The sequence below is a fragment of the Enhydra lutris genome, unplaced genomic scaffold (genome assembly GCF_002288905.1).
Source record: "Enhydra lutris kenyoni isolate GAN:26980312 unplaced genomic scaffold, ASM228890v2 scaffoldscaffold23, whole genome shotgun sequence".
Classification (NCBI taxonomy): domain Eukaryota; kingdom Metazoa; phylum Chordata; class Mammalia; order Carnivora; family Mustelidae; genus Enhydra; species Enhydra lutris.
The window spans coordinates 6203357-6229066 of record NW_019154107.1 but is presented as its reverse complement, the minus strand read 5'-3'; the positions used below and the strand labels follow the sequence as shown (position 1 = coordinate 6229066).

Genomic DNA, 25710 nt, shown 5'->3' with positions numbered 1-25710 from the left:
TTTCTAAGAGCTGTTCTAAGGAGATACATACCAAAGTCGTTAGGGGTACAGGGGCATGTCCACCATTAACCCAAATGGTTTAGGAAAAAAAATGTGTATCATATATGTATGTGAGTACCACATGTTTGATATACCCTAAGCGTACACACACCCAGAGAGAGAGAATATGAATGAGAACAACAGGACAAATGTTAGCTGAATGTTAACAGGTAGTGAATTTGAGTGAAGGCATATGGCAATTCTCACTACTAGTCTCGCACATCTTTCTGTTATATAGGAAATTATTTCAAAATTGAATTTAAAAAAAAAAGGAAGAAGTGACAGGCATATGTTTAAGTAGGCTACAGACGAGAAATGTGAGACAAAAAAGAGCTGACCCCATCATCTGAGTCTATGTTTTGCCAGCAAATTCACTTCGAAGCTTCAAAGTAACTTTTACGTAAGCAACAGATATAGGACTATCAGTCACTGCCACCAGGTCAGTCAACCTCCAAGCCCCACCACAATGACCCCAAGAGTGAGTATACACTTTCTGCTGGAAAATTTCTGATGATGCTCTTGAAGCAATAAAGAAATCTCACGTAAACAAGCACTTGCTGCTCCTGCTGGAACAAAGTATGCATGGGGGTGGACAGCAAGGGATGGTGACAGCGGAGTACCAAAGTCCCAACCCCTCCACCCAGGAGGGGGGGGTGGGCAGCCGCTCTCTGACCTCCCTCCCCTGGACCCCCAGGCCCCTAAGCCTGCCACAGGGAGGAGTTGCGGCTTATCTGGGACTGGGTGCCTGATCGCCCAGGCCAGCCCATCTACTGTTTCTCAGACAATTCATGCTTCACCCTAAGCACGGATTCAATTACTATTACTGAGGAATAACTGTTGAATGTCCATTCCCTTTGGACAGCCCAGCTGCCATTAACCCTTTAAAAAGCCAACTAATTAAAGCTCCATTCTCCTTCAATCTGTCCACATCGTTCCCTTCCCCTAAAATGTTCTCCCTGTTCCTATCCACTCCATCCATACGGCCAGGGACAGCGCAAAGCCCAAAGCCGCGGGGGCCCTTTCTCCCCGCTCGGCTGCATGCCCACAGCACTTCCTCTCTGCACTGGCTCGGGGGTGCTGTTTGCCTCTGGCCTCTCAAACTCCTCCAGCTTTCTCCACCGTGACTTCTGCTTGCTTCTATAATACACAGGAGACAAGCAAGTGTTTCTCGAGTATGCACTCACCGACCTCACCCTACTTACCTAGGGGGTAGTCTGGTCACAAATTCGACTTCCTCAATTAAATAACACACGCTTGCACCATCAGAGCTGTACCTGATCGAACTTTATGTCATTCTCTGTTGAGATTTTTTTTTAAATTTTTCATTAAGGCAAATGAAGCACATTAGGCACTGGTATTTTTACAATCGGAGGTTCCCCTTTAAATGACATAATTTTCTCTAACAGAAATACAGCTGCCAAGAAACTCCTTCAACAGGAAAACAGAAGGAGCAAGGCTGACACTCGATCAAAAGTAGCAACATCCCCTTATCCAACGGACTGCAGACCGGTTTGCGTGGGGCACTGTGTTCCTATTCCTTTACATTTTTCTCTACTTTCTAATTTTTGTTTCAGTGAGCAATTACATTTATAACCAGAAAAATAAATAAAATCTGCAAAGTCAAGAAAGCTGTCTCACACAGTTTAGAAGTCTTTTCATTAAGACAATTTGAAATTGTCAGTTTAAAAAAAAAAAACAAACTTTCAATTGCTTGGAAAATTGCAGCTATCCCAAATGACTCATCCCCACACATGCGGTTCACGTACTTTTAGGGAAAACGGGCTCCATGCCAGGTGCTCAGAGCATTATGGGAAGACCCATGTAAAGCCACATTATTTACTTACCAACTCTGAACCAACCCCACCGAAGGGCGGTTAAGCAAGTTATCCGGCAGAAGATTAACTTCTCTCATCGTGTTGGCCAGTCTTACGGGAAGCTCCTTCCGTAGAAACATATATGAAGTTTTCTCACAAGCATTATCTCTCCCTATTAAGAGACAATAAATGTTCCATGATTTTATAATCTAACAGATGTAATAATAAAGTGCTCTCATGATAGCATGGTTACTGGTTAGGAGGGGAAAAAAAAGGAACAATCCTGCAGTCTCTAAATTTTTATCCTCTGAAATTGCAAGTTTAAGAAAATAATTTAATTAGAATAGAAAAAAGAACATTTTTTTTTCTAAGAGGCAACCTTGAAAGCAGTTTGGTTTTTCTTTTTCTTAACACAAATATATTTCTACTGTTGCCGGTGGTGATATAAAAATGACCTGGAATATAATCTGAATTTGTTTTCAAATAAACACTGTAGGAAAACTGCCAAGTACAAAAAGTAGGAGAACATGCAAATCCACTCCTGTTCACAGGGGTTTCCAGAAGGCAACAGGCCCATTCATTCCACATATATTCACCTCCTGTGCATCAACTGTTTCCTAAGGCGTTCTTCAAATGTGTTTCTCCAGGAATCAGAGCTTTGTCACTCTGGGAAGCAGCCACTGACCTGCTCTGATTGACTCAAGATGTGCCAGAGAAACCCATTCACAGGTGCACTCAGAAGCCGAGTGATCTACTCTGACATGTCCAAAAAGGTAAGACCCAGCGTTGACCATAAAGACAGAGGTCACGGAGTTGACTGGTTGCCCTGAGCTGGTTGTGTCTAAAACTTCTGTAAGTAGGACAGAGGGAGAGAAAAGGGACATAGCCACCTGAAGGAGGAAACCCAAGCCCCTTCCCCAGCTGCTTTGACCAGAGTAGCATGACCTTAGAGTCCTGCTGTAAACCTGATGATGGCTGGGGGATGGGGGACATGAGAGAAAAGCATGGGTTTTGGGGACAGAAATGTGCTTCAGCCCCAACTCCTCCAATTTGGGGGTAAGAAACCTTTGGTAAGCTTCTTAACTGCTCTAAATTGCAACTGCCTTAACCTAAAAAAAAGGGGATGAAATTTCAGTTTTTGTAAAAACTAAGTGGGATAACATGTGCGGAGCCTGGCACGAAGCAGGCAGTCAATAAACATCCATGGGTCCGCCCCAACTCCCTCAGACGCCACAGGCCTTCCTTTTTTTTTTTTTTTTTAAAGATTTTATTTGTTTATTTGACAGAGAGAGATCACAAGTAGGCAGAGAGGCAGATAGAGAGAGAGGAGGAAGCAGGTTCCCCGCTGAGCAGAGAGCCCAATGCGGGGCTCGATCCCAGGACCCTGAGATCATGACCTGAGCCGAAGGCAGCGGCTTAACCCACTGAGCCACCCAGGCGCCCCCGCCACAGGCCTTCCTGATGCTCTGTGCTGCCAGGAAGCTGTTTGGAGATGGGCAACCTTGGGGCCAGGCCCCGAGACAAACAAGCAAGGCTCAGGGAACACTTTCTCCTCCAAACTCTCCTCAGTCTTCCAAATGTGATATAGGCCACAAACCAGAGATCCAGAAGTAAATCTAATTTGCCAACACTTGCAGCCAAGTTCTGGTTTATTCCTTTCCTCTCCCCCACTGAATAAGACTAGAAATAAAAGAACCCACTCATGAAAGTCATCTGCAGAACCTTTCTTTCCCCCACTGACTCCTGATCCCTCCGTTTAAAAAAAAAAAAAAAAGCTAGAGGGGCGCTTGGGTGGCTCAGTGGGTTAAGCATCTGCCTTTGGGTCAGGTCATGATCTTAGGGTCCTGGGATCGAGCCCCACTTCAGGCTCTCTGCTCAGCAGGGAGCCTGCTTCCCCCTCTGTCTGCCTGCTGCTCTGCCTACTTGTGATACCTCTCTGTCAAATAGATAAATAAAATCCTAAAAAAAAAAGCTAGAATAAAAGATCAGTCTTCAACAATCTAGCCGTTACTTCCCTCATTCTAGATGAATATACTTAAGGCCTTCAGGGAGTCTTTAACTCATCAAAGATTCTGTTCTCTACTTTTCCCCTGAGTGAGGAGGAAGGGGTATGATATCCCAGCAATGACCTTCCATCATCTATTCTGAACACATTTATTTGGCTTCAGATGATTAACATTTAAAAGGGCTCTGGCTACTTTGCTTTAGATAATATGTATTATTCCTAAAATGTTCTGTATGATTCCCAGAGACGTATCATCTTAAATGCACTAAAAGTGCTGACAATTAAACCACAGTGAATCGTAGCACAAAACGAAGGACCTGTTATTATCTAAAGTAAAATGTACATCTAACTGTTCACATACCGGGACAAATGCTTCGCATCCTGGTTAAATAGAAAGGGCCCCTTGCTTTCTAAACATAGAAGTGTCACCATTCTCCTTGCAGGAGAAGGAAGTGAGGGAATGCGGGAAGAAAGGAAGGGGCCCGTGGGGGCTGGACTGGAACCACGAGTAGCGGTACGAACTCAGGAGTTGAAAAAAACTGAGTTTTTTGGACATTAAAGTTTACACATTTCAACTGCCATATCCACAGGGTAGTAGGAGCGGCAAACTGGAAGCCTAGTGTTGGGGGGAAGGGGAGGATGGGAAGAAGTAGGAGTTGGCTGGCAGGTGGCACGGGGCCATCAGGGCATGTCCGTGGTGAAAACGCACGGGGTTCGAGGGTTTCAGAATGTCAAGGTTTTCCGACTTTCAGAAGGTAAAAGGAGTATGTACATCTACTGTCTATTACACAGACATGACAGAGCCGCGGTGAAATCTGGGAACATTTACAGCAAGCAGAAAAGAGACCATGGGTTGAAGTAAGTTCGGGTCGTGTTTTGCCACCAAAGGTATGAAAAAAAACCACTGCAAGTTTTAGAGCTTCGTGAACTTCAGAATTCGGATAAAAGACAGGAGACCTCCGGACCAATATTATTAGGCCAAGATCACGTGCCAGAGTTAGACTTGGGTTTAGAATCCGGACTTGAACCTCCCAAGCGTCATGGACACAGCAAGTGTCCTTATACTTGTAAGCCGTGGTGTAACCCTCTGCAGGACCGGTGCCTACCTCGCAGAGGTGTGGTAAGGCTTAGAAAGCGCTTCAGAGTTAACACTGACAACTTCTTAAAATTTAGAAGAGGGAGCTCATTAAAGAGGCAGCACTAATGATCTCAAACGATGATAAAGCAGAACAGCCAGAGGCCGTGGGGCACCAGATCCAAGAACCTGACGCTTGCTGGGCCCCAGAGCTCTGGTACATTCTGGTCGAGTGCGGTTGCCTCTGCTCCTTTGAGGATTCCACATAATTAAAAAGGGATTAAAAAAGATTAAAGTATGTTGTGTCCCTATCATCCACTTTTATTTATTTTTAAAATAAAAGGCCTTGATGCATACATTGGTCACAATTGCACTAACTAGAAAATTCAACGACTAGGGATGGTCTAAGCTCACCAAATACCAGGAGGCATTGATGCTGGCCGTCTCCGATTATCGGCTTGTTAGGAACGAGCTGACAAAGAACCTTGTTTTGTCTCTGGATCCCTCATAGCACCAATGAGAGTACCCGACCTATGGTAATTTCTCAGTGATTTACTGGGAAGATAGAGAACACTTCCAGAAGTTTTTTTTAAAAAGAGTATCTGAAAAATCTCAGGTTTTGCCTCCTACATTCTCACTTAGCTTTAGAGCTGAATTTGTTGTACTCAGATACCTTAATTACACCTCAGTTTAAACAAGGGGGTAAGCCTTTTTGAGTTAATTAGCGAACCTAAAAATAAATATGAAAGACCCAAGTTTTTTTTAAACCTTTCTGTGGTTTTCATGGAAATTGAAAGTATTTTATCCTATATACTAATGCTGGATACTCAGTTTAAATCAAGGGGTTCCAACAATCTTCTTTGGGATTTTGTTTACTCAACTTTTAAAAAAAAAGCCTTTTGGTTTTAATTGAATGTCCTCTAAAAGGCTTCAGGTTTTATAAGTCTTCTGGCAGACTGAGTATTTTCCAGTGATTCTTTCCAGTTATTCATCTTCATTTTTTCCCCACTTACTTGGCTTCTCTACATTCCTTAATTTTAATTTTCTGTTTTTATTCTGCATTTCTCTGTATGCTTCACCTTATTCAGTTTTACCAGTTACATTTTTCCCCAGCATCAGTTCAGAGGATGGTGAAGGAGGGGGTGAAGGGCAGGGAACATTTTGACTTGGTGAATGCAAAGAAGTCACTGGTTTAACGACATTCGTTCATATTTCTTCAGGTTTTCATGCTCATGTGATGACCCTTCAATTCTCTTCTGTTCTCTGTTTTTCTTTTTTTTTTTTAAGATGTATTTATTTATCTCAGTGGGGGCAGAGCTAGAGGTACTGAAACTCTGAAGCCGACTCCATGCCCAGCACAGAGTCAGACACAAGGCTCGATTCTAGAACCCTGGGATCATGACCTGAGCCGAAACCAAGAGTCAGACACTCAACTGACTGTGCCACCCAGGCGCCCCATTCTGTCCTCGGTTTCTCATACTTTGCCCTTTCACTGAGAAGCTGGAGACAATTACTACATTTGCAAAAGGTATGATCTGCTTTGTGTAGAGAAGTTCCAAATGACTTTCCATTCACCCAGACATAGGATGAGTAGACAGAGAAACACAAACGACTTTCAAGCAAATGCAGGGAGCCGTCTCAGTGACAGTTATGGTCAGAAAGGAACGTCTGACCAGCCTTCTGAGAGCAAGAGTTCAGACTTACTCTATATACCTGGTTTCCCTAGTGGCCTGTATGTCTGGTAAATTTTTAATCCTCTTTCTGATTCCTTTACAGGATGCAGAATATTTCTGCAGTTGATCAAATGACCTGATAATATATCTTAAAATTAAAGCAGAGGGTTGAGTACATGCCCCCCAAAATGGAGAGTCCCCTGTCTGAATTACTCGAGGGCTCTTTCTGTCCACATTTTTCAGTTTTAACACTTGGTGGAGGATGGTTTGGAAGAGGCAGTAAGGGAACCAGGGAGTGAAAAAAGGAGAGCAAGGAAAGAAAAAAAACTTACAGCAAGACCTCAAAGACCAACAGAATGATCAGCTCATTCTAGTTATGCTGGGTTTTTTTCCCTAAATACTGACAACTAAATATTTGCATCTGCAATGTATTTCGACTATTAACCATGCTAAAACGGGTAAAATATAAGTGAGAAAATACTTTAGGGACAACTCTGACTTTTCTCCAGTTACATCTTTTATAAGATTGCGATCTTTTGAAAACACTGAATTTTAGGATCCTAGGTAATTAATTTTTGGACTTACCAGGGCTAAGCAAAGATTAATTGAATTGTCTTTCAAAAGAGCTTTGCATACTTTAAAAGTGTTTACTCTGTGTCTAGTAATACTACTTCACTGCTTGAGAAGTTTCAGTTTTTCTTTATTGGGAAAAACTTATTCCTGAATATAAATAGAGATCAACAGAGGTAACTTGGGGTTCTACCAAACTTGAGGCTGCCTCCACTCTAGGCCAGACTGTTTTGGTTATTATTTCTAATGGTGAGCCAGAAACTTCAGAACCAAAGAGCCAAAGACCGCAGATTTCACACACACTTCATCCCCTATCAAATTCAATACCCCAACAACATCCAGGCATCACACTACTTCTTTCAGTCCAATGTCTATTTTGCTAACATAACCGACACTGTGGGTTAGAAATTCAGACAGGACACAGGAGGGATGGCTTGTCTGGGACCTCACCTGGAAAACACTAAGGCTAGGCCTGGAGGGGGGGTGGGCAGTGACTAGACAGTCCGGAACTGGAAGCTTCAGAAGGCTTCTCATTCACAAGCCTGAACCTCGGGCCAGTTACCTGCCAGCCAGGCTCGCCTACCAGAGCACTAACTGGCGGCCTCTCCATAAGCTTCCACACAGCATGGCCGCCTTGGGTTAGCCGGACTCTTGCCTGGGTTTGGTTAACAAGGTGACTCTGCATGGCCTTTTACGACTCGGGCTCAGTAAGTCACACAGCTAGACACAAAAGCCTGTCCAGACTCCAGGGGACAGACTCCCCCTCCTCTTGAGCAAGGGCTGGCAAGGGCACATGGTAGAAAAGCATCATCGTGGCCAACTTTACAAAGTGCGACCTGCCCTAAGATGTTCGGGAGGAGGTGGAGATGATTTATTTCTTGAGTTACATTTTAAAGCACTCTTTCATTGCCTGAACTTGTTTCTTCTGGGGTCACGTGGGGGGGCATTTATTTATCTTACTCTCTCTTCCTCACTGTGGGCTTCCCTCAGACATCTGGTGGTCTACACTTGTTCAGTAATGCTTCAGTGAAGCAGCCTTCAAAGACCAACTAAGTGAGGACCCCAAATATCTGGTTACTTAGGGCTTTTTGGTGGGGTCCCACCACCACAGCAGGATCCCTAATCCTCCTTGAGTAGTTCACTTAGTGTCAGTAGAGAAGAGCCTCCTTTTGCCCTTTACTTGACCTACAGATAACAGCCTGCCTACTCATGTTCCTATGGCGAGGGTGCAGGGTAACCCTACGGTTTGCAGACTTCTGGGGCATTCTGTGGTTTTCAGCCAGCCAGCCGTACCTGTCACCCCCACCTCTATCTGTGGGACCCTCCTGGGCTCTGCTGCATCTAGCTCAGCAGCCTGCTCGGCCACAGTATCTTTGGAGTATGTTCTAGACCTGAGCTGTCCAATACTGAAGGCAAGAGCCATGAGGGGAGATTTGAATGTTCAGATATCAATGAGAAATTCCCCAAGTGTGGTAAGCATATCATGGTGATAAGCAGTCATCAGCAGAATACTCTTACACTTGGGATATGCATACTTACTATCTAGGTGTCGCGGTGACACCTACAGCTTACTCTCCAGTGGTTCAGCCAGAAAAGTGCGTGTAGAGAAAGGGGGAGGAAAGGAGACAGGAAGAGGGATGGATGGGGAGGGGAGAGATAAAAAGCAAATATGGCAAAGTAACTGCTGGATTTAGGTGCCAGACGTGGGTGCTGACTTTCTTATTCTTACAACTTTTCCTAAGGTCTAAAATTTTTTCAAATAAAGATATGGGAGGGACACTGTAAACAACCTAAATCTCATGACCCTGAGATCATGACCGAAGCCAAAACCAAGAGTCAGACGCTCAATGGACTGAGTCACCCAGGGGCCCCTTAAAAATTGTCTTTAAAAAAAAAAAAAAAAGGTCTTCCAATAACTAGAGCCATTTCATTTTTCTACAAAGAATATCAAAATCTCATACAGAATGTGCTACCATATGTAGTGGAGGTGGGAAGCTCATGGTCATGTAATGAATTCTGCTGTTCTTTTCTTTTTAAGGATTTTATTTATTCATTCAACAGAACAAGAGAGGGCGCCTGGCTGGCTCAGTCGGTTAAGCGTCTGCCTTCAGCTCAGGTCATGATCCCGGGGCTCCTGGGATCGAGCCGCGCATCAGGCTCCCTGCTCAGCGGATAGAGTCTGTTTCTCCCTCTTCCTCTATTGCTCCCCCTGTTTGGACTCTCTCTCAGTCAAATAAATAAATAAAATCTTACAAAAAAAGAACAACAACAACAAGAGAGAGCAAGCACGCAGGCGCAAGAGCACAAACGGGGCGGGGAAGGGGGTGGTAGAGAGGGAGAAGCAGGATCCCAGGGACATCAGGCTCCATCCCAGGACCCTGAGATCATGACCTAAGCTGAAGGCACATGCTTCTTAGCTGACTGAACCACACAGGTGCCCTGATTTTTGTTGTTCTTGTAGGAAAAAGGGACACAGGGTGATCATGATGGGGTTCTTAATTAAGGCAAGTGAGGGTTACTGGACCCTCCCCGTGGGGCCTCTACCTCTGTACTGAGGGAAAGTGAGTGAGTAACACCCACTGGTGCCCTGATCTTCTCTCTTTAGAATCCCATTTACTCTTTGAAGGTAGGTATGTGTCCATGAAGAGATTAGTGAGAAACCTGCCCTTCTGCATGCCCGGTGTGAACAGATTTCACTGTGAGGCCACAGTCTGTGTCCTCTGCCTGGGCAACCCCTCTGCCTCGCCCCCCACCCACTGAGTTCTATGTCCTGTGGGTCCCAGAATGCCTCAGACACTGCAGAGTCTACTAGCACAATATGCAACACACCGTAGGTATTTAATACATATTTCCTGATTAGAACTGAAAATCAAAATACTAAGTTTCCATATAAACTTACCGTAGCAAATACAATTCAGGGATGCAAGGTCGTATTGCTGGTAATGGTAAATTCCTCTTATAGATAGCCAGCTCTGTCCTGTATGTTTGGTCAAAGGTATCAAATCCTTCAAGTTAAGGGAGGAGGAGCCAAGGTAGGAAGGAAGGTGGTAACGAAGTGGTAGTAACTGTCAGTATAGTCTGTCAGGCCAGAGAGTCGGGGCGGGGGGCCGAGGGGAGGCGTGGGTGTGTTCAGAACTGACTATCACAAACACAGCTTCGACTTGCTAGAGTGTGTGAGTAACAACTGTAGCCAAAGCCAGCACAGAGACTCCTATCAGCCCAATTCCAGAAGGGGCTTTAGGATCTAGTCCTAACGGTGGACTGGTAAGTTACAGGATGCCTTGTTGTCTCGGAAGCAGGAACATTTAAGTAAAGGTCACCGTGTACTCATTTTCGAGGTGAACCAAAGCAAAATGTTAAGCTGACCGTTACAGCGAATGAAGAGGATCCGAGCGCCAGGAGCGCTCAAAAGCACTAATGAACTGAAAGCGCTGCATTTCTTGGAAAATGATCAGTTTTTAGAGCTGGGACCTTCAGCCAACAAACTTTAAGGTAATTAACGTTCAAGGTTAAGAGCTCCCTATGCAGCTTTTATTCTTAGCAGGAAGCTGACTTCATCCAGGAAATGCTGTGTCACTGGCTTCCCATAATAAAAGCAGAGCCAACATCTACCGAGCACTGACCATGTGCCACACACTGTGCTACACGTTCTCCATCTCACCGGGACGGCAAGCCTGGGATTAGACACTATCGCTTCCATTCTGTAGCTAAAGACACTGGGAGGGGGGGGGGTTGGGGGATTTGCCCGCCACGGGCTAGGGGGGGGGGGGGTGCGCACCAGAAATTAAGATTGGAGTACAAGTCCACACAGACTGCTGCTCGTATTCCCAGAGACGATAAGCAGGTGAACAAGGTGGGGTGGCCCTCAGAATAAGAACCATTTCAGTTTCAGTGCAAGTAAATGAAGCAGGTAACAGCCTGAGAGTTTGGTAAGACTAGAGGAGCGGTAGAGTACGCGACTTCCGGATCATCTAGCAGAACAAATTTAGACAAAACCTTCGCATTACTAAAAGAGACTATGCTCGCTGGAAATAAGTGCACTGGGGTAGTGGCATATTATGTTAAACGAAATGGTATACTTTGTTGAACTGAAAAAAGCGCAGGCTTAAAAGCTCCATCCCCTTGAGGGGCACCTGGGTGGCCCAGTCAGTTCTGCGCCTGACTCTTGATTTCAGCTCAGGTTGTGATCTCAGGGTTGTGAGATCGAGCCCCATGTCCAGCCCCATGCTAGGTGTGGAGTCTGCTAGAGATTTCTCTTTCTCCCTGTCCCTCTTCCCCTACGGCTCCCCCTCCCTTTCTAAAGAAAAAGAAAGAAAGAAAAACTCCATCTACTTGAATTTTAAGTGTGGTCTTGCCCCTAACTTTGCTTAGGCAGGATATTTAAATCATCTAAGCTTCGGCATCTCCATCCAGGAAATGCAAGTATCTACTGCACCTGGATGTGGGGAGAATTACAGCCACATCTGCCTGCTGTTGTGCTTGGCAGGGAATGGTACACAAATGTAAGTTCCCTTTGCCTCCTAGAGAGAATAATTTCTGGGTTACCCTGGAAAAGGTGGCAAAGGTGTCAAGTCAACAACCAGCCAATGATTCAGATAGGCTCTTCCCTACCTGGGACTTTGACTTTGCCACATACAAAACTGGGGAGGTTGGAGAGATGATCTCTAAACTCAAGCTCCCACTGGGTGAACCTGCGAGGGTTAGATTTTGGTATGTATCTCTATATAGTTATTTATCCTACACCAACCTTGCCTAATAATGTCAATTCTGGAACAAGTCTGGAGAGAGCACTGCTACAAGTAGGCAGCCAAGGGAAGGAGCCAAAAATCAAGAAAAATAGTACACACTTTTCTCTGTGTTCTTCTAATTGTGTTCTCCACCCAAAAAGCCTCCAAGGGCACTTTGGATGCAGGACAAGAGGGTAAACGTCACACATTCCCAGAAACCACCCCTATTACACAAACCTTCGAGGGAGAGGGAGAGACAGCAGGAAAGCATGCCACAAAGCCACAGGGTTCATAAATTTTGGCTAGCACATATAAATCTATGTATTTCCCCCTGCTTCTCATTTACCCATAAGTTTCCCAAAGGTAGTGACTATGCCTTGACAATTTCCCAAAGCTTCTCAATTTCCACTTCACCCCAAATCCAGCTATACAAGTAATGCTGATGGACTCCTAAACTACTTAAGGGTCAACCTTTAGCATCTCACACATGCCCTTCCCTGGTTCACAGCCCTTAGGCTTAAGGCAGAGTCTACTGGACCTAATGCAGTCGTTCTTTTTTTTTTTTTTTAAGATTTTATTTATTTATTTGACACACAGAGATCACAAGTAGGCAGAGAGGCAGGCAGAGAGAGGAAGAAGCAGGCTCCCCGCCGAGCAGAGAGCCCGATGCGGGGCTCGATCCCAGGACACTGGGATCATGACCTGAGCCGAAGGCAGAGGCCCTAACCCACTGAGCCACTCAGGCGCCCCAAGGCAGTCGTTCTTAACACATGACAATCACCTGGGTACCTCCAGCGTACCAACACTGCAGCCCCTGCCTCCAGAGAATGATTTAATGGGCCTCAATGGGGGCAGGTGTCACTAGTTTTAGGCATGCGTATGCGCATGAGTGTGCATGGTATGTGCACGGTGAGTGTGCACGCATGTGCACATACGCGCACGCATACACACACCCACCACCACCAAACGCCGCTCTAAATTATTCTCACCAGCAGCAGGACTAAAGACCACTGACTAATGTGATTCACAAAAAAATCCAACCAGCGAAAACAAATCAAAACCTCCTTTAGGCGGGGCGCCTGGGTGGCTCAGTGGGTTAAAGCCTCTGCCTTCAGCTCTGGTCATGATCTCAGGGTCCTGAGATCAAGCCCCGCATCGGGCTCTCAGCTCAGCGGGGAGCCTGCTTCCCCCCTCTCTCTGCCTGCCTCTCTGCCTACTTGTGATCTGTCAAATAAATAAATAAAATCTTAAAAAAAAAAAGCCTCTGCCTTTGGCTCAGGTCGTGATCCCGGAGTCCTAGGATCGAGCCCCACCTTGGACTCTCTGCTCCGCGGGTCGTCCTCTCTCTGCCTGCCTCTCCTCTCTGCCTACTTGTGATCTCTGTCAAATAAATAAATAAAATCTTTAAAACAAAAACAAAAAACCTCCTTAGGCTCTGACAGGGGATATCTACCCATCTATTTTTAGTCTCTATTTTCATGTTTGAGATTTGTTTCAGCCTCTTAGGAAACTGACCAAGAACGTCCTCAAAGTCTTAAGAGACTTTTCAGCATTACCAGCTCTCCTGTTTCTCCTTCTCTAGATGATCCTACATGGGAAAGATCAAGACTGCTGAACACATTCACGAAGTGGCTGCCCTTCAGGATGCCGTGACCCTTGACATGGGGCGACAGGGCACTTGGCGCTCCTTCCCCTGGGGTGTGTTTTGTTCCCACACTGCGCCCGATCCTTAGCTATTTCCTCACTACAGAGGGGGCAGTTAGATGAGCATGTCCTGGGTCCCCTGGCTCTACTGTACGTGTGGGTACTTTTCTTGCCTGCCCTGAACCTCGGTCTCCCCATTTGTATCACACACACTGGCGTGAGAAGTCTACGATACTGTATTTTACACCAGTGTTGGTAAGTACTCCGAAAATGCTAGCTGAATCTACTCGTTGTTTTTCAGTTTCCAAAGAGTCCATTTTAATTTCCTCCTTGAACAGCTTTACTGAAGTCAAGCCGAGGTTATAGAAGCAGGAATAGGAGAATGTAGGCCTGAGAGGCCATGGCAGAGAATCTGGGAAAAAGGCTAACCAAAGAAGTGGTCTTTCTCTATATAAAAGGCAGTTTCTAGAGATAGGGACACTCACTGTGATCAGGTAGCTGAAGGAATGATCAGAAAAAAAGTGCTCACTTGAGCTCATTACCTGACCAGTATAGAAAGAACACAATGCTGATTACCATTTTGCTTTCTATTTAACATGGGAAGCAGAGGAATTAACCAAATTTATACATGGAATTTCTGCTACCAAGTTTAAGGAAACATTGTACTTCACTAGAACAGAGCCAAGGAAAGGTTCAGATAAAACCTGGAATATGCTCTGGTCTGTGAAAACCTAACAATTTGTTGGGAAAAGATAGGTATGTTACCAATCTCAAAGGACCCTACTGTCTTCTGGCCAAGGAGACACTGGGGAATATTTAGCTTTCTGCTCCAGGAAAATGTTAGAGATACTTAGTAATTTATTCCCAACAGTGAAACTATTACATACTGACCTCCATGCCCTAATAAGAAAGCAAGCTCAACTGGTACAACTCAAATGATCCAGTGGAATCACATACCAAGTCTCAGAATGAAAATAAAATCACGACAGCTTGCGTGATGCTTCAGGAAATAATCTACAATTTGGTTAGAACCCCAACTATTCAATGAGAGGGAGTATAAATATAGACCTTTGTAAATGTAATAGTTTGCTGTGATTTTTGTGCCATTCATTATGACAGAAAGTATCATCTCTGCGAAGATGAGACACTGACCAGAACTAGGTTTCTCCTTGAGGGATATGAAGGATACCACCAGGGGTCTCCACCAAACCCAGCTCTGTCCCCAGGGGAAGTATGGAGGTAAACTGACTGGCCCACCCCCACAGAAGTGAAATGGGCTAGCTGAATGCTTCCGGGTTAGTTTCTATTAATGCGGGGCAAACCACCCACAGACCCCTTAGCACACTTTCCTGTAAGTTCACTAATTTACCAAGAATAGGTGGGCAAGAACAGCTAGAATTTCTAAAAATTTATGGTAATAAATAAGGAACTATTGTCACCAAATTTCAAGACAAATTATAAGGCAAAAGTTAACATATATTTAGTGAAAATCACTAAAGTTGTCTCACTGACTAGAATTCGCAAATAGAACTACTCTGTGAACTTAGCATGTGATAAAACAGAAACAACAAAGAAAGATTTGAGGTCTTAATAACTGTTGCTATGCAACTAGATAACAGAACAGAGCAAAAGTCAGTTAGCTACGAGAGTCCCATCAGAAAGGGCAAGGAATTCCAGAGGGGTTTAGGAACAATCTGCAAAATGCTACAGGTGCTAAATGTGACCATGATAAAAGCACTGTAAATGGCCGAGTACATAAAAACTCAGGCTGTGCTCTAAATAAGAAGGAAACCAACATTCAGCATGAACATACATAAACAAATGGGCAAAAGCTCCAAGGCTATCACAAAAAAAATGGATGGAAGAATTAATGGTGATATTCCTTCCAAATGCCTTTAATTGTATACTTGGATAATTCCTTTACCAAAAAAGAGAACACAGTTGCAAACGATATTTTGCACAGCACAACAGGTTACTATGCCAAAGTACTTGGCACTGTTAACAAGTGTCACACACTGGTGCAGGATGCTGGTGGTGAGGAAGGCTGTATTTGGGCAGGGGCTGTATGTGGGAGCTAGCTCCCTGTACTTCCTGCTCAATTTTGTGGTGAACCTAGAACTATTCAAAATAAAGTCTACCAATTAAAAAAACAGAACAAAACAGGGGCTGGCTCTCGAGCTACAGAGTTGGACTACTTATCTTCCACTATGGTATTCCTAAAACAAAAGTATGTGCCCAACTCTGACTTCAGTTTATCATGGAAGTCAAGTGCTTAAATGCCCATGTGACAGAAAGGAAAAGGAAAAGCAAAAGCAGTGATATTTTCTGATTCCATCCAGTAATAAATCCAAGGTTTCTCAAATCGTGCCAAGAGCCTAGCGAATTTCCTAAGCTCAGGTGGGAGGACACCACCCATCCGGAGGTCAGCAAGTGTGGCCAAGTCTCCCCTTCAAGACTACAGAACCCCACACAAAACTGCAAGATAGGCAAGCCAGAGCCACAGCTGAAGCACCCTGAGCCTGATGAACCAGATTACGTTGAAATCCAACCCTATCTGATCATGAAGGCCCCAAAGGGCCAATTCTGACTTTAAGCTTAAATACTGATCAAGATGCATGAAGTCAAGTTAGACATCTTTACCCTAACTGAAATCACTCTCTGGCCCTTTAATTCTCAATAGCAGGCTTCTGTCTCTCAATAGGTTAGTCTAATTCTTGCCAACTCCTCCCAGTAGAAAAACTCTCCTGCTTAGAGAAATGGTGTATCGTGTAAATATCTGTTAAGGTACAAGGTAAACATACTCGGGAACAAAATGCAATTGTTTTTCCTCTTTCCTAACATGATAATTAAAAAAAAATCTTTTCATCTCCTCTGGAAACAGAATCACTCTTCTCCCCAGTGGTAATCAGGCTTGGCGGAGAAAAATGACCTTAAAAATCAAGACTTTTCGGGGCGCCTGGGTGGCTCAGTGGGTTAAGCCGCTGCCTTCGGCTCGGGTCATGATCCCAGGTCCTGGGTTCGAGCCCCACATCGGGCTTTCTGCTCGGCAGGGAGCCTGCTTCCTCCTCTCTCTCTGCCTACTTGTGATTTCTCTCTGTCAAATAAATAAATAAAATCTTTAAAAAAAAAAAATCAAGACTTTTCGAAGAGCAGTCATTCGAAACCAAAGTCAACTTTTCAGTGGGTATTTCTATCTTAAAATACTTTCTAAAGGAAAATAGAAGGTGGCTGGGCCCTTAAACCTCAAGAACAGCAAAAATAAGGAAACTGTTGCCTTCTGATGGCTAAAGGCTCCTGGGTTCACAAGGAGTGTGATGGTGGTAGAAATCTTTTCTGTGAAAAAAGGGCAGAGTTGTCAGACAACCTGCCTTCTGGTGGTTTAATCTGGGAGATGCTATATTTAAATGCATGGACATTATGGAAATTTAAACTTATATAACAACTAAGGTGTGTAGCGTTTAATGACCTTTACAGGGAGCCAGGAATCACCCGTCACGGAGCGCCCACTCTGCAGACAGCAAACAGCTGAAGAAGCTGGGAGAGGTTCCAAAGCAGGGGCGAGCGCTGCCCTCTGGGAAGAGACAGTTTTGAATAAAATAAAATAAAGGGAGGGCGGGCGCAAACACCTTTAAAACCAGTGCAGCTGTGCAAAAGACAAGAGCAAAGGAACTGGGAAATAGAACAAATGGGAAGTAAGTGTGCAGGGAGGGAATCAAAGTGATGAGAGAAGGAATCAGAAGTGGCCAGAGACTGAAAGATAAAGAGCAGCTCCAAATGAAAATGTGAATCATTTCCTATCAAGTCATTCAAGATTCAGCAGGTTCTGACTTTAATTTACATCTCAACAGTCCAAGTTCTCCTTCCCTTATACCAAGAGAAGTTTTCATTCAACAACTACTTAATGGAAAGACAGAACTCAGATTTTTGCAAATATAACAAGGAGCTACCATTTCTTTTCCATTGACAACACAAACAATGACAATTTTATTTGCTCACCCATTCATGGTTGATAATTGTCTCTGTCTCTGGTCTATTGTTGGTAGTTTGACACACAAAAACAAACAGCTGAGTAAAGTCATTATTTCTTTAGGATTTCTTCCCTGTGTATTCATTTCCTTTCAAAACAATCCTGTGTTTTGGATTTGAGGAAGCCCATACACTTGAGCAGGATAAAGAGAAATAATCTGAGAAGAAATAAACTAAGAAATTTCAAGACAGAGCTTTTTACTTGTCTCCGTTTGTGCTGGTAGGATAGTTCCCTTGAGACAAAGTTTACGAAGAGCCACCATTAGCATGAACTGCCCTTTAATGAACAAAAATTAGTACAAAAATCCTGAGAGTGACAGGTTCACAAGGAAAAGACCATAAAAGTTATATTGAAAAATGAAGTAAATGTTTATTCTGTACATGGAAATGTGATACTTCTCTTACTCCTAGTAAGGAATTTATATATACTATCTGAAGCCTCGGTCCAATAGAAAAATAATGTGGGACACATGTAATTTGAAACTGCCTAGCAGCCACATTAACTCAAGAAGAAACAGGTGAAAGTTTTGACATTTCATTGAATCTAACATATCCAAAATATTATCATGTCTACAAAGAATCAATATAAAAATAGATTTCTCATATTAAGTCCTTGAAAGCCACTGTGCACAACTCAATTCAAAACCTAAATTTCTATCAGAAGTAACTGACCTATAATTAGATTTCATCAAATTTACAGTTAAGGGAGAGTCACATATCCAAACTGCTCTAAACACAGAAGTTTGCCGATCAATTGAATCAAGTATCAGCTTTAAATTTAAATCTAAATCAGTTCAGTTTCTCAGTCACACTAGCCACATTTCAAGGGCTAAAGAAGGTCAAGCGGCTAGTGGTGACCTTACTGGACAAAGAAGGCCTAAGATAATCACAGGAACCAAAAATTCAAACCTAATTGTTAAAAAAAAAACTATAATAAAACAAAGCAAATGAGATATGGAATACAGTAGAAAAATAAAGGCATTAAAAATAGAAAGCAAAAAAAAAAAAAAATAGAAAGCAAGAGAGGGGCGCCTGGGTGGCTCAGTAGGTTAAGCCTTTGCCTTCAGCTCAGGTCTCAGAGTCCTGGGACTGAGCCCCTTGTTGGGCTCTCTGCTTGGCAGGGAGCCTGCTTCCCCGCCCCTCCCCCCTGCCCCTCCTGCCTCTATGCCTACTTGTGATCTCTCTGTCAAATAAATAAAGATCTTTAAAAAAAATAGAAAGCAAGAGAAAATTATAGATGTCTATCACTATAGATGACAGATCTTTCATATCAACAAATACATGTATTGGTTAAACTTAGCCACACGAAAGAGAAAGTTTGATTCACAAAGCAAAACCGAACTTTACACTACATTTCAAGATGATAATTAAGGCAAAGTAATTCAGAAAGACTGAGGAAAAAAAAAACACAAAATAAAACAGCAATGCTCCACCAGAAAATCTAAACAAGAGGAAAATAAAGATGTAGATCTCAATGTCAAATAAGGTTGAATCCAGGCTAAAAAGCAATAATCCACCAAGAGGGCAGCACTCTGTATCGCTAAAGGGTACATCTCACAGTGAGGACATGACAGTTAAGAAAGTTTCAGCAGCCAACAGGTATGAAGGAAATACCGTCAGAGAGATACAGAGAAAGAGAATCCTATTAGGAGACTTGAACTTCTCTCAGGTCATGATGGGTCAAGTAGATTAAAAATAAAAGTAAAGGTGAAATAAAGCTTTGCTTGACCTTTAAAAAAAAATAAATAAATAAAAGTAAAGGTATAGGAAACAAATAGCATAATTAATATGGTGTATCTGGTATATCAAATTCTGTAACCTGAGACGAAAACATCATCTTCTTTTTGCTGCCCAAGGAACAGTCACAGGAAATGACCATTATATTGCGCTACAAAGTAAACATCTGCAAGTTAAAGAAATAGTCATCCAGATAACATTCTGGGATCACAATGCAACAAAACTAGACATAAAGAAAATTAAAATGCAGGATGTGCCTGCCCTGAAAATGTAAAAACTCCAACAACTCCTAGTTCACCGAAGAACTGAAGTCTGAAGATGCAGGAGAGCTGGGAGGAGCAAGGATCAGATGCTGACAGGTCAGCGGCTAAAGCCGTGAGGGGTAACTGTAACCTTGTGTACTCAAAGAGCACAGAGAAAAGAAACCAAGTGTCCGACTCAGAAGGAAAAGAATAACAAACGTGAGGAGACTGGGGAGGTCAGAGGGAATTAACAAAGTCAAAGTGGACATTGATGAACTAGAAAACAAAACTCATAAAACGAATAAAGGAATCCAATCATAAACTGCCGTATAATCTAATCAAGAGAGGGGAGGAGAGAACGAATACAAAAAAGAGGAAAAGCCACAGAGAAAATGAGGAGATTACTAACTCAGCTCTGCAAGTTGACTTAAAACCTCAATGACTAGGATAATTTTCTAAAGAAATATAACAAAATATACTCCAGAAGAAACAGAAAATCTATACAGCTCAATACCACAGAATACAGAAAGTTGTCAAACAGCAACAGTCCCCAAACACACCAGGTTTCAAAGGTACAGGGGGAGTCTACCAAATCTTTTTTGTAAAGACTTTATTATTTATTTATTTAAAATTTGTAAGGGGGAGGAGAGGGAGGGAGAAAATCTTAAGCAGGTTCCATGCCCAGGGCCACAGCCTGAGGTGGGGATCGATCTCAGGACCCTGGGACTGTGACTTGAGCCAAAAGCAAGAATCCGACTGTCAACCAACTGAGCCACCCAGGCACCCCACTACCAGACCTCTAAAGAACACAGTATTTGAAAGATAAACTGGTGGTAATACAGAAAAAAAGAAGTCTTCTGAAACAAGCAATGGCACCTGACAAGAAAATCTGAGAGACTGCACACAGACAAACAGCATGTGGACATCCAGACAATGAACCCAAGCGTTCAACACCTGATTCTTGCTAGTTCTTTAAGGGTCAAAAGTTTCCATAATAAAAAACCAAAATAGAAACTCATTTACTCAAGGAGAAAAAATTCTAACTAGGTAACACTTTTTACTTATCAGAAGTTTGCCAACAATTTGGTAAAAGCACAGGAAAACAGGCACTCTCGGAAACTTCTAGGGAGAGGATAAACAGGCAGCCTCTAGGGAAAGCAATCTGACAATGTTTATGAAAGTTTCAAATGCACATACCTCTGAGGGAGTAATCCCACATTCAGGAAAATGTCCGGTATATACAGTCATACAGACACAGAATGAGGCACATATGGGACAATTCATGCTAACACTGGTTGGCACGGCATAGACGAGAAACAACCTACTAGCTTTGGCTAATGAGTTATAGAACAGTCATATAAACAAACTCTCAGAAGCCCTAAACGAGGAAAAGGAAGTACTGTAAAGATATAGAAATCTCCCTAAGGTATAAATTTTTAAAAGCAAGGTATGGACAGAACTATAACAAGCTGCCATTTATACAAAAAAATGGGGAGGCTAGTGGACAAACATAGGAAGGTGACATTTCTATGTCCTTTGGCACTTTTTGAATTTGAAACCATGTAACTCCCATCTCAAACCAAAAAGAAAATCTCATTTTAAAAAAACCCCACCCTTTAGAATGAACTCCTAATCCAGTAGGAACACTTGTTACTCCTGCTACACTTGCTAACTGGGTGGAAGGCCTTACTTCAAGCAAAGATCGAGTTCAAGAAATTCTTATTATCTTAAAGGGCACAGTAAAATATGGCAAACATAGGTACTCTAGAGCAGAAGATCATCTAATTAGTGGTTTTCAATGCTGGTTATGCTTAAGAATAACCTGGGAATCTTCTAAAAATACCAGTGCCCTGCACCCCACCCCCAGACCATCTACATAAGTTTGGGGGATGGGACCCAGGCATGAAAACCACGGATATAAATGCTTTACAGCAGTGGTCTTCCACAAAGCCTGGTTTCCCCCCCCACCTCCCCCAGAGGACATGGGGCTGTCTGGGGACACTGGGTTGTCCCAGCTGGTGCCGTCTCGTAGGTACTGGCATCTAGTGGGTTGAGGCCGGTGATGCTGCCTTAGTAAACCTCCAACTGTGCTCAGAACACACCCCCAACCATGACCTGTCCCCAGATATCAAGAGTGTTGAGAATGAGAAACCCTTCTTTAAAATAAAATCACTGGGGCACCTGGGTGGCTCAGTGGGTTAAAGCCTCTGCCTTCCGTTCAGGTCATGATCCCAGGGTCCTGGGATCGAGCCCCGAGTCGGGCTCTCTGCTCAGCGGGGAGCCTGCTTCCCTTCCTCTCTCTGCCTACTTGTGTCTACTACTACTGTCTGTCCAATGGATAAATAAAATCTTTAAAAAATAATAATAAATAATAAAATCACTGCTTCTGAAGTAACAACCAGTTTTCATCCTCACTTAAATAGGAAGATAATCTCCTTATTTTACTAGTGTGGATAGATTAGTATAATAAAGCTATTTCAGTGGCCATAGAAACTACAATTTATTTGTTAACATTCTTATAAAGAATACCGAGACACCGAATTCCATGTACATGCTTTCTTTGGTCCCTGTCCAAAATATGGTCAGTCAAAAATTTATGTCCTGTTTGTAAGACAGTGAGGGAGAAAATCTGAAAGGTCACCAAGTGGCAGCCTAGAGGTCAATATGGTCCACATGTCCACTTTGTTTGAGCCTCAGGTCTTTTCAAATACACTGAATTGTAGCCGCTCACCTGCCCCTTCTGGAGCCAGCACATACCTTCTGCAGTCTGCCACGGTCCACACATAGCTGGCTTCACGTGGTCATCTGCTGCTCCCCAGCTGGTCCTTTAAGCATTGGAGGTGGCCTTCATCTGCCATTTTCAACAACCACGAAGGGGCATAATGCCTCTCACCTTAAAAATATCCCAACATCCATTCTAAATTCTCAAACTCCTACACTGCCTTCCACAAAAAAACTATCAAGAGCTAGAAGAACTAAAAGAAAGGTAGAAGTCGAGATGTGTGACAACACTCTTCTTCCAGTTGTTGTCATTAAACACAGGCTGCCCGCCACCTGTCTCTGGATATTACAAACTAGGCTTGTAGTTTCTAGCAAATTCCACTACAATTATATATAGCTCTTCTGTGTGCTTCCTTATAAGGGAAAAACTTCAATTATTAGGCTTCTTCCATTATCCTAGATTAGTATATCCCTCCACCTCTCCCAAAATAGGTCAGAAGCCTTTTATGGGAAATACCTATCAGGAGATTTGGTAATTTTTTTTTTCAGAAGTTCATCCCTTTTCCTTTGAAACTACAATCACACAGTTCAGGAGTTGTGTTTTAGAGATTACCTGATACAATCCACACGTTTTTTTTAATGAGGAAAATGAACCCCAGTGAGGTTCACTCAGCCAAGGCCACACTCTTGAGTTAGTGGCAGAGCAAAAATTAGAACACATTTCCAGATACTGGTCCCATGGGTTTTCCATGATAACACTATCTCCCACTGTGGTTTTCCCACTCAAGTAACATTCTTGCCAAGACACCTATTAACATGGGTAGATACTAGCTTGCTGTAGACCTAAATCAACTGAAATTTCGCCAAGCTAGCAGAGCTATTATGTCAATTTTGAGGGTGGAAGAAATTAGGAATTTCTGGATTCCTTTTGCTCCTTTTACTGTGAATTAACCTAAGTTGTTTAGGTCATGAAGCTGATACCTTCAGAGTCTTCTCTAAACCATAAACTGGAGATGGAAAACATGCTATTTACAGCAACGGTGACATTTTCTTTCTAAACCCTGAAGTCAGGAGTTGCTTCAAACCTCTAAAATGTCAAAAGTGGCCAGAGATGGTTAACTACTGAAAAGCTTCCAGGAGTGCAGTTTCAGATGCAAAGATCAACATCTCATTGAATTTTGACTCTCTTCATCAATCCCCAACAAAGCGGGTTCTTAAAATTTAATTTGGTCTCCACTGTAACCTAGTCCTCTCTTCCTATCCCCACTTTGTCAGTATAGGCAACATCACATTTTGCATCTCTGATCTTCCTGGAGTGTCCTACCTCCTCTGCATTTTTAGTTTTTATTCCTATCCGGATACCGTCCCTTTACATTTACATAAAATTCATTACAGGAAGGGACTCCCATTATGTTCCCTTGAGAGCTTAGAACATCTCTGCTGCTCCATTCGATTCCCCTTCAAGGATGCTCAACTCCACTCAGATATCTGGGTGCGCACTTGGCTTTCGTTGTCAGGTGGTTCACAACCAGCTCCCTCGCCTTCAGCAACTCTAAGTATTCGCTCCGTGGCTGAAAGGCGCCGCTCTGGGGAAACAGGATCCCGTGAGCAGAAGGTGGTGGAATCTATTTCCATGTCAGCTAGGCCTCTCCGGGAAGGGGAGGGCCGGGTCTTCCGCGCTCCCACCTCAATCCGGGTCAGCTGCCCATCAGCCCACTGGACCGGGAAGAAGGTGGTGGGACACAAAAGGGGAGGCGCGACTAAAGGTGCTGGCCCCGAGATCGCGGGTGTATGAGACCCTGCTCTGACGCTAGGAGCCCACGCGTCCTCTCCTCCCCAGCATCTAAAGCGTTTGTACTCCAGGCCTCTAACTGCTTTAACATTACACGAAAAGGACAACAGTTCGAGTCCTTCCGCTCCAGGCACACGGGAGCACCTTACGGCAAAAAAGGAACAAAATGCCACTGCGTAATTTATTCGACCTCAAGGTGTTTCTAAACAGCTCTTACCCAACAACAAAAGAATCTACAAATAAAAACATTAAAAAGCTACACCCACATTCCGCTACTAAGTTTTAAGGACGGTGAGGTCTGTGTCAAGTAGATTTGAAGCTACCGAAGCAGGTCTGGGGAGTCCCGCCCGGATGAGGGTCCTCGGACGCGGTTTCCGTGTTTCCAGGTAAAGCCCAGGCCGGTGTGCGGGTGCCAGGCCCTGCCCGCTCCGCTCCCCGAAATTCGAGTCCCCGGGAGAGTCCCCGGGCATCCTGGAGCCCCGCCTGCGGTTCCCACGGACTTTGCCCCGAGCTACGGAGACCCGCGGCGGCGGCCCCGGAAGGCAGCGGCCCCGCGTCCCGGGGCTGTGGGGACCGTACCGACCGCAGGGGCCCGCGGCCCCGCACTCACCGAAGTCTAGGAACTGCTTGATGGAGAGTGGCGATGGCGAGAAACGCGAGTAGCGTTCGATCTGCTTAGGCACCGGCTGCTTCAGCAGCCACCGGAAAAGCCGCATCCTCGTCGAGGCCGCGCACAGACCAGCCGAGACGCTCAGGCAGCCGCACGAGACGTTGCAGCCGAGCCACGCGGATCCCGCACGTCAGCCGAGCTCGCACCTCGGCCTCCGCCTCGGCCTTGGCGCCGCGGGTGCAGCCGCCGCAACAGCAGCAGCAGCTCCCGGGCCGCGGCCGGCCGCCCGCGGCTTCCCCAGGCCCCGCCTACGGGGGCGGAGCCGGTCGCCGCACGTACGCGGCGCACGGAGGGCGCGGGGGATACGGGGGGCGCGCGGGCGCACGCGCCGGCCGCTGATTCGCCGCCGCCGCTCTCGCTTTCTTTTGCTTGAGTTCGCCCAGATGCCGGCGCCTCCCTCCTCTGCTCCTGGGCCTGAGCCCCTCCCCGTAACTGCCGCAGCCCTGCGTACCGCTTCCCCACGCTAAGTCCTTCTCGGCCCGAAGGTAGCGAAGGTGCCGTCGGACCGCGAGGAGGTCCGAAGTGCACGCCCGGAATCCAGCCCTACGCCTTGTTTAAGGCGCCGCTCAACGGAGGCACCTCTTCCGGGAGGCCTTCCCTGGATGGGCTGGCTACGGCCCTTCACGATCTCATTACATCTTGATACTTTGGTTTTCACGTCCCTTTTACCACTTAACTATAGTGGCCGTTTCATGCGTGCCACCACACGACCACCTTGGGCAGAATCAAATGTGGTTATGTTTCACGCCTGCCTCCCACCCGCTGGACAGGCTTAATTGTCACGTCACTGTTGACTCTGTTACGTGGCCCACGGTACCGCCTCCACCCCCAGCCCACCTCCACCTTAAGCCCTCACCCTTTTGAACACCTTTGGGCAGGAATGTTAGGCCACTCGCTCTGTTTCGCAGCCCCACCATCTTCCCACCTGAGGCCACCATCTTTGGACAAGATTAAGTCATTGCCTCTGTTTCATGC

General features: G+C 44.6%; 1 protein-coding gene across 2 annotated transcripts in view; it reads right to left on the bottom strand.

The window, feature by feature from the left end:
* Window positions 1-24951, bottom strand: part of LOC111150441 (pyruvate dehydrogenase kinase 3) — a 67815-nt gene extending 42864 nt beyond the window's left edge. Inside the window, exons 1-3 of one of the 2 annotated variants that reach the window (XM_022507908.1) lie at window positions 24676-24726; window positions 22310-22445; window positions 1884-2025 (exon numbers count right to left, since the gene is read on the bottom strand). In XM_022507908.1, the coding sequence (XP_022363616.1) occupies window positions 1884-2025; window positions 22310-22337 (170 nt within the window). In that variant the 5' untranslated portion in view covers window positions 22338-22445; window positions 24676-24726. Of the gene's footprint in view, window positions 1-1883; window positions 2026-22309; window positions 22446-24675 lie in introns of both variants that reach the window. The other variant, XM_022507907.1, reaches the window with a different exon arrangement.
* Window positions 24952-25710: the final 759 nt, after the last annotated feature.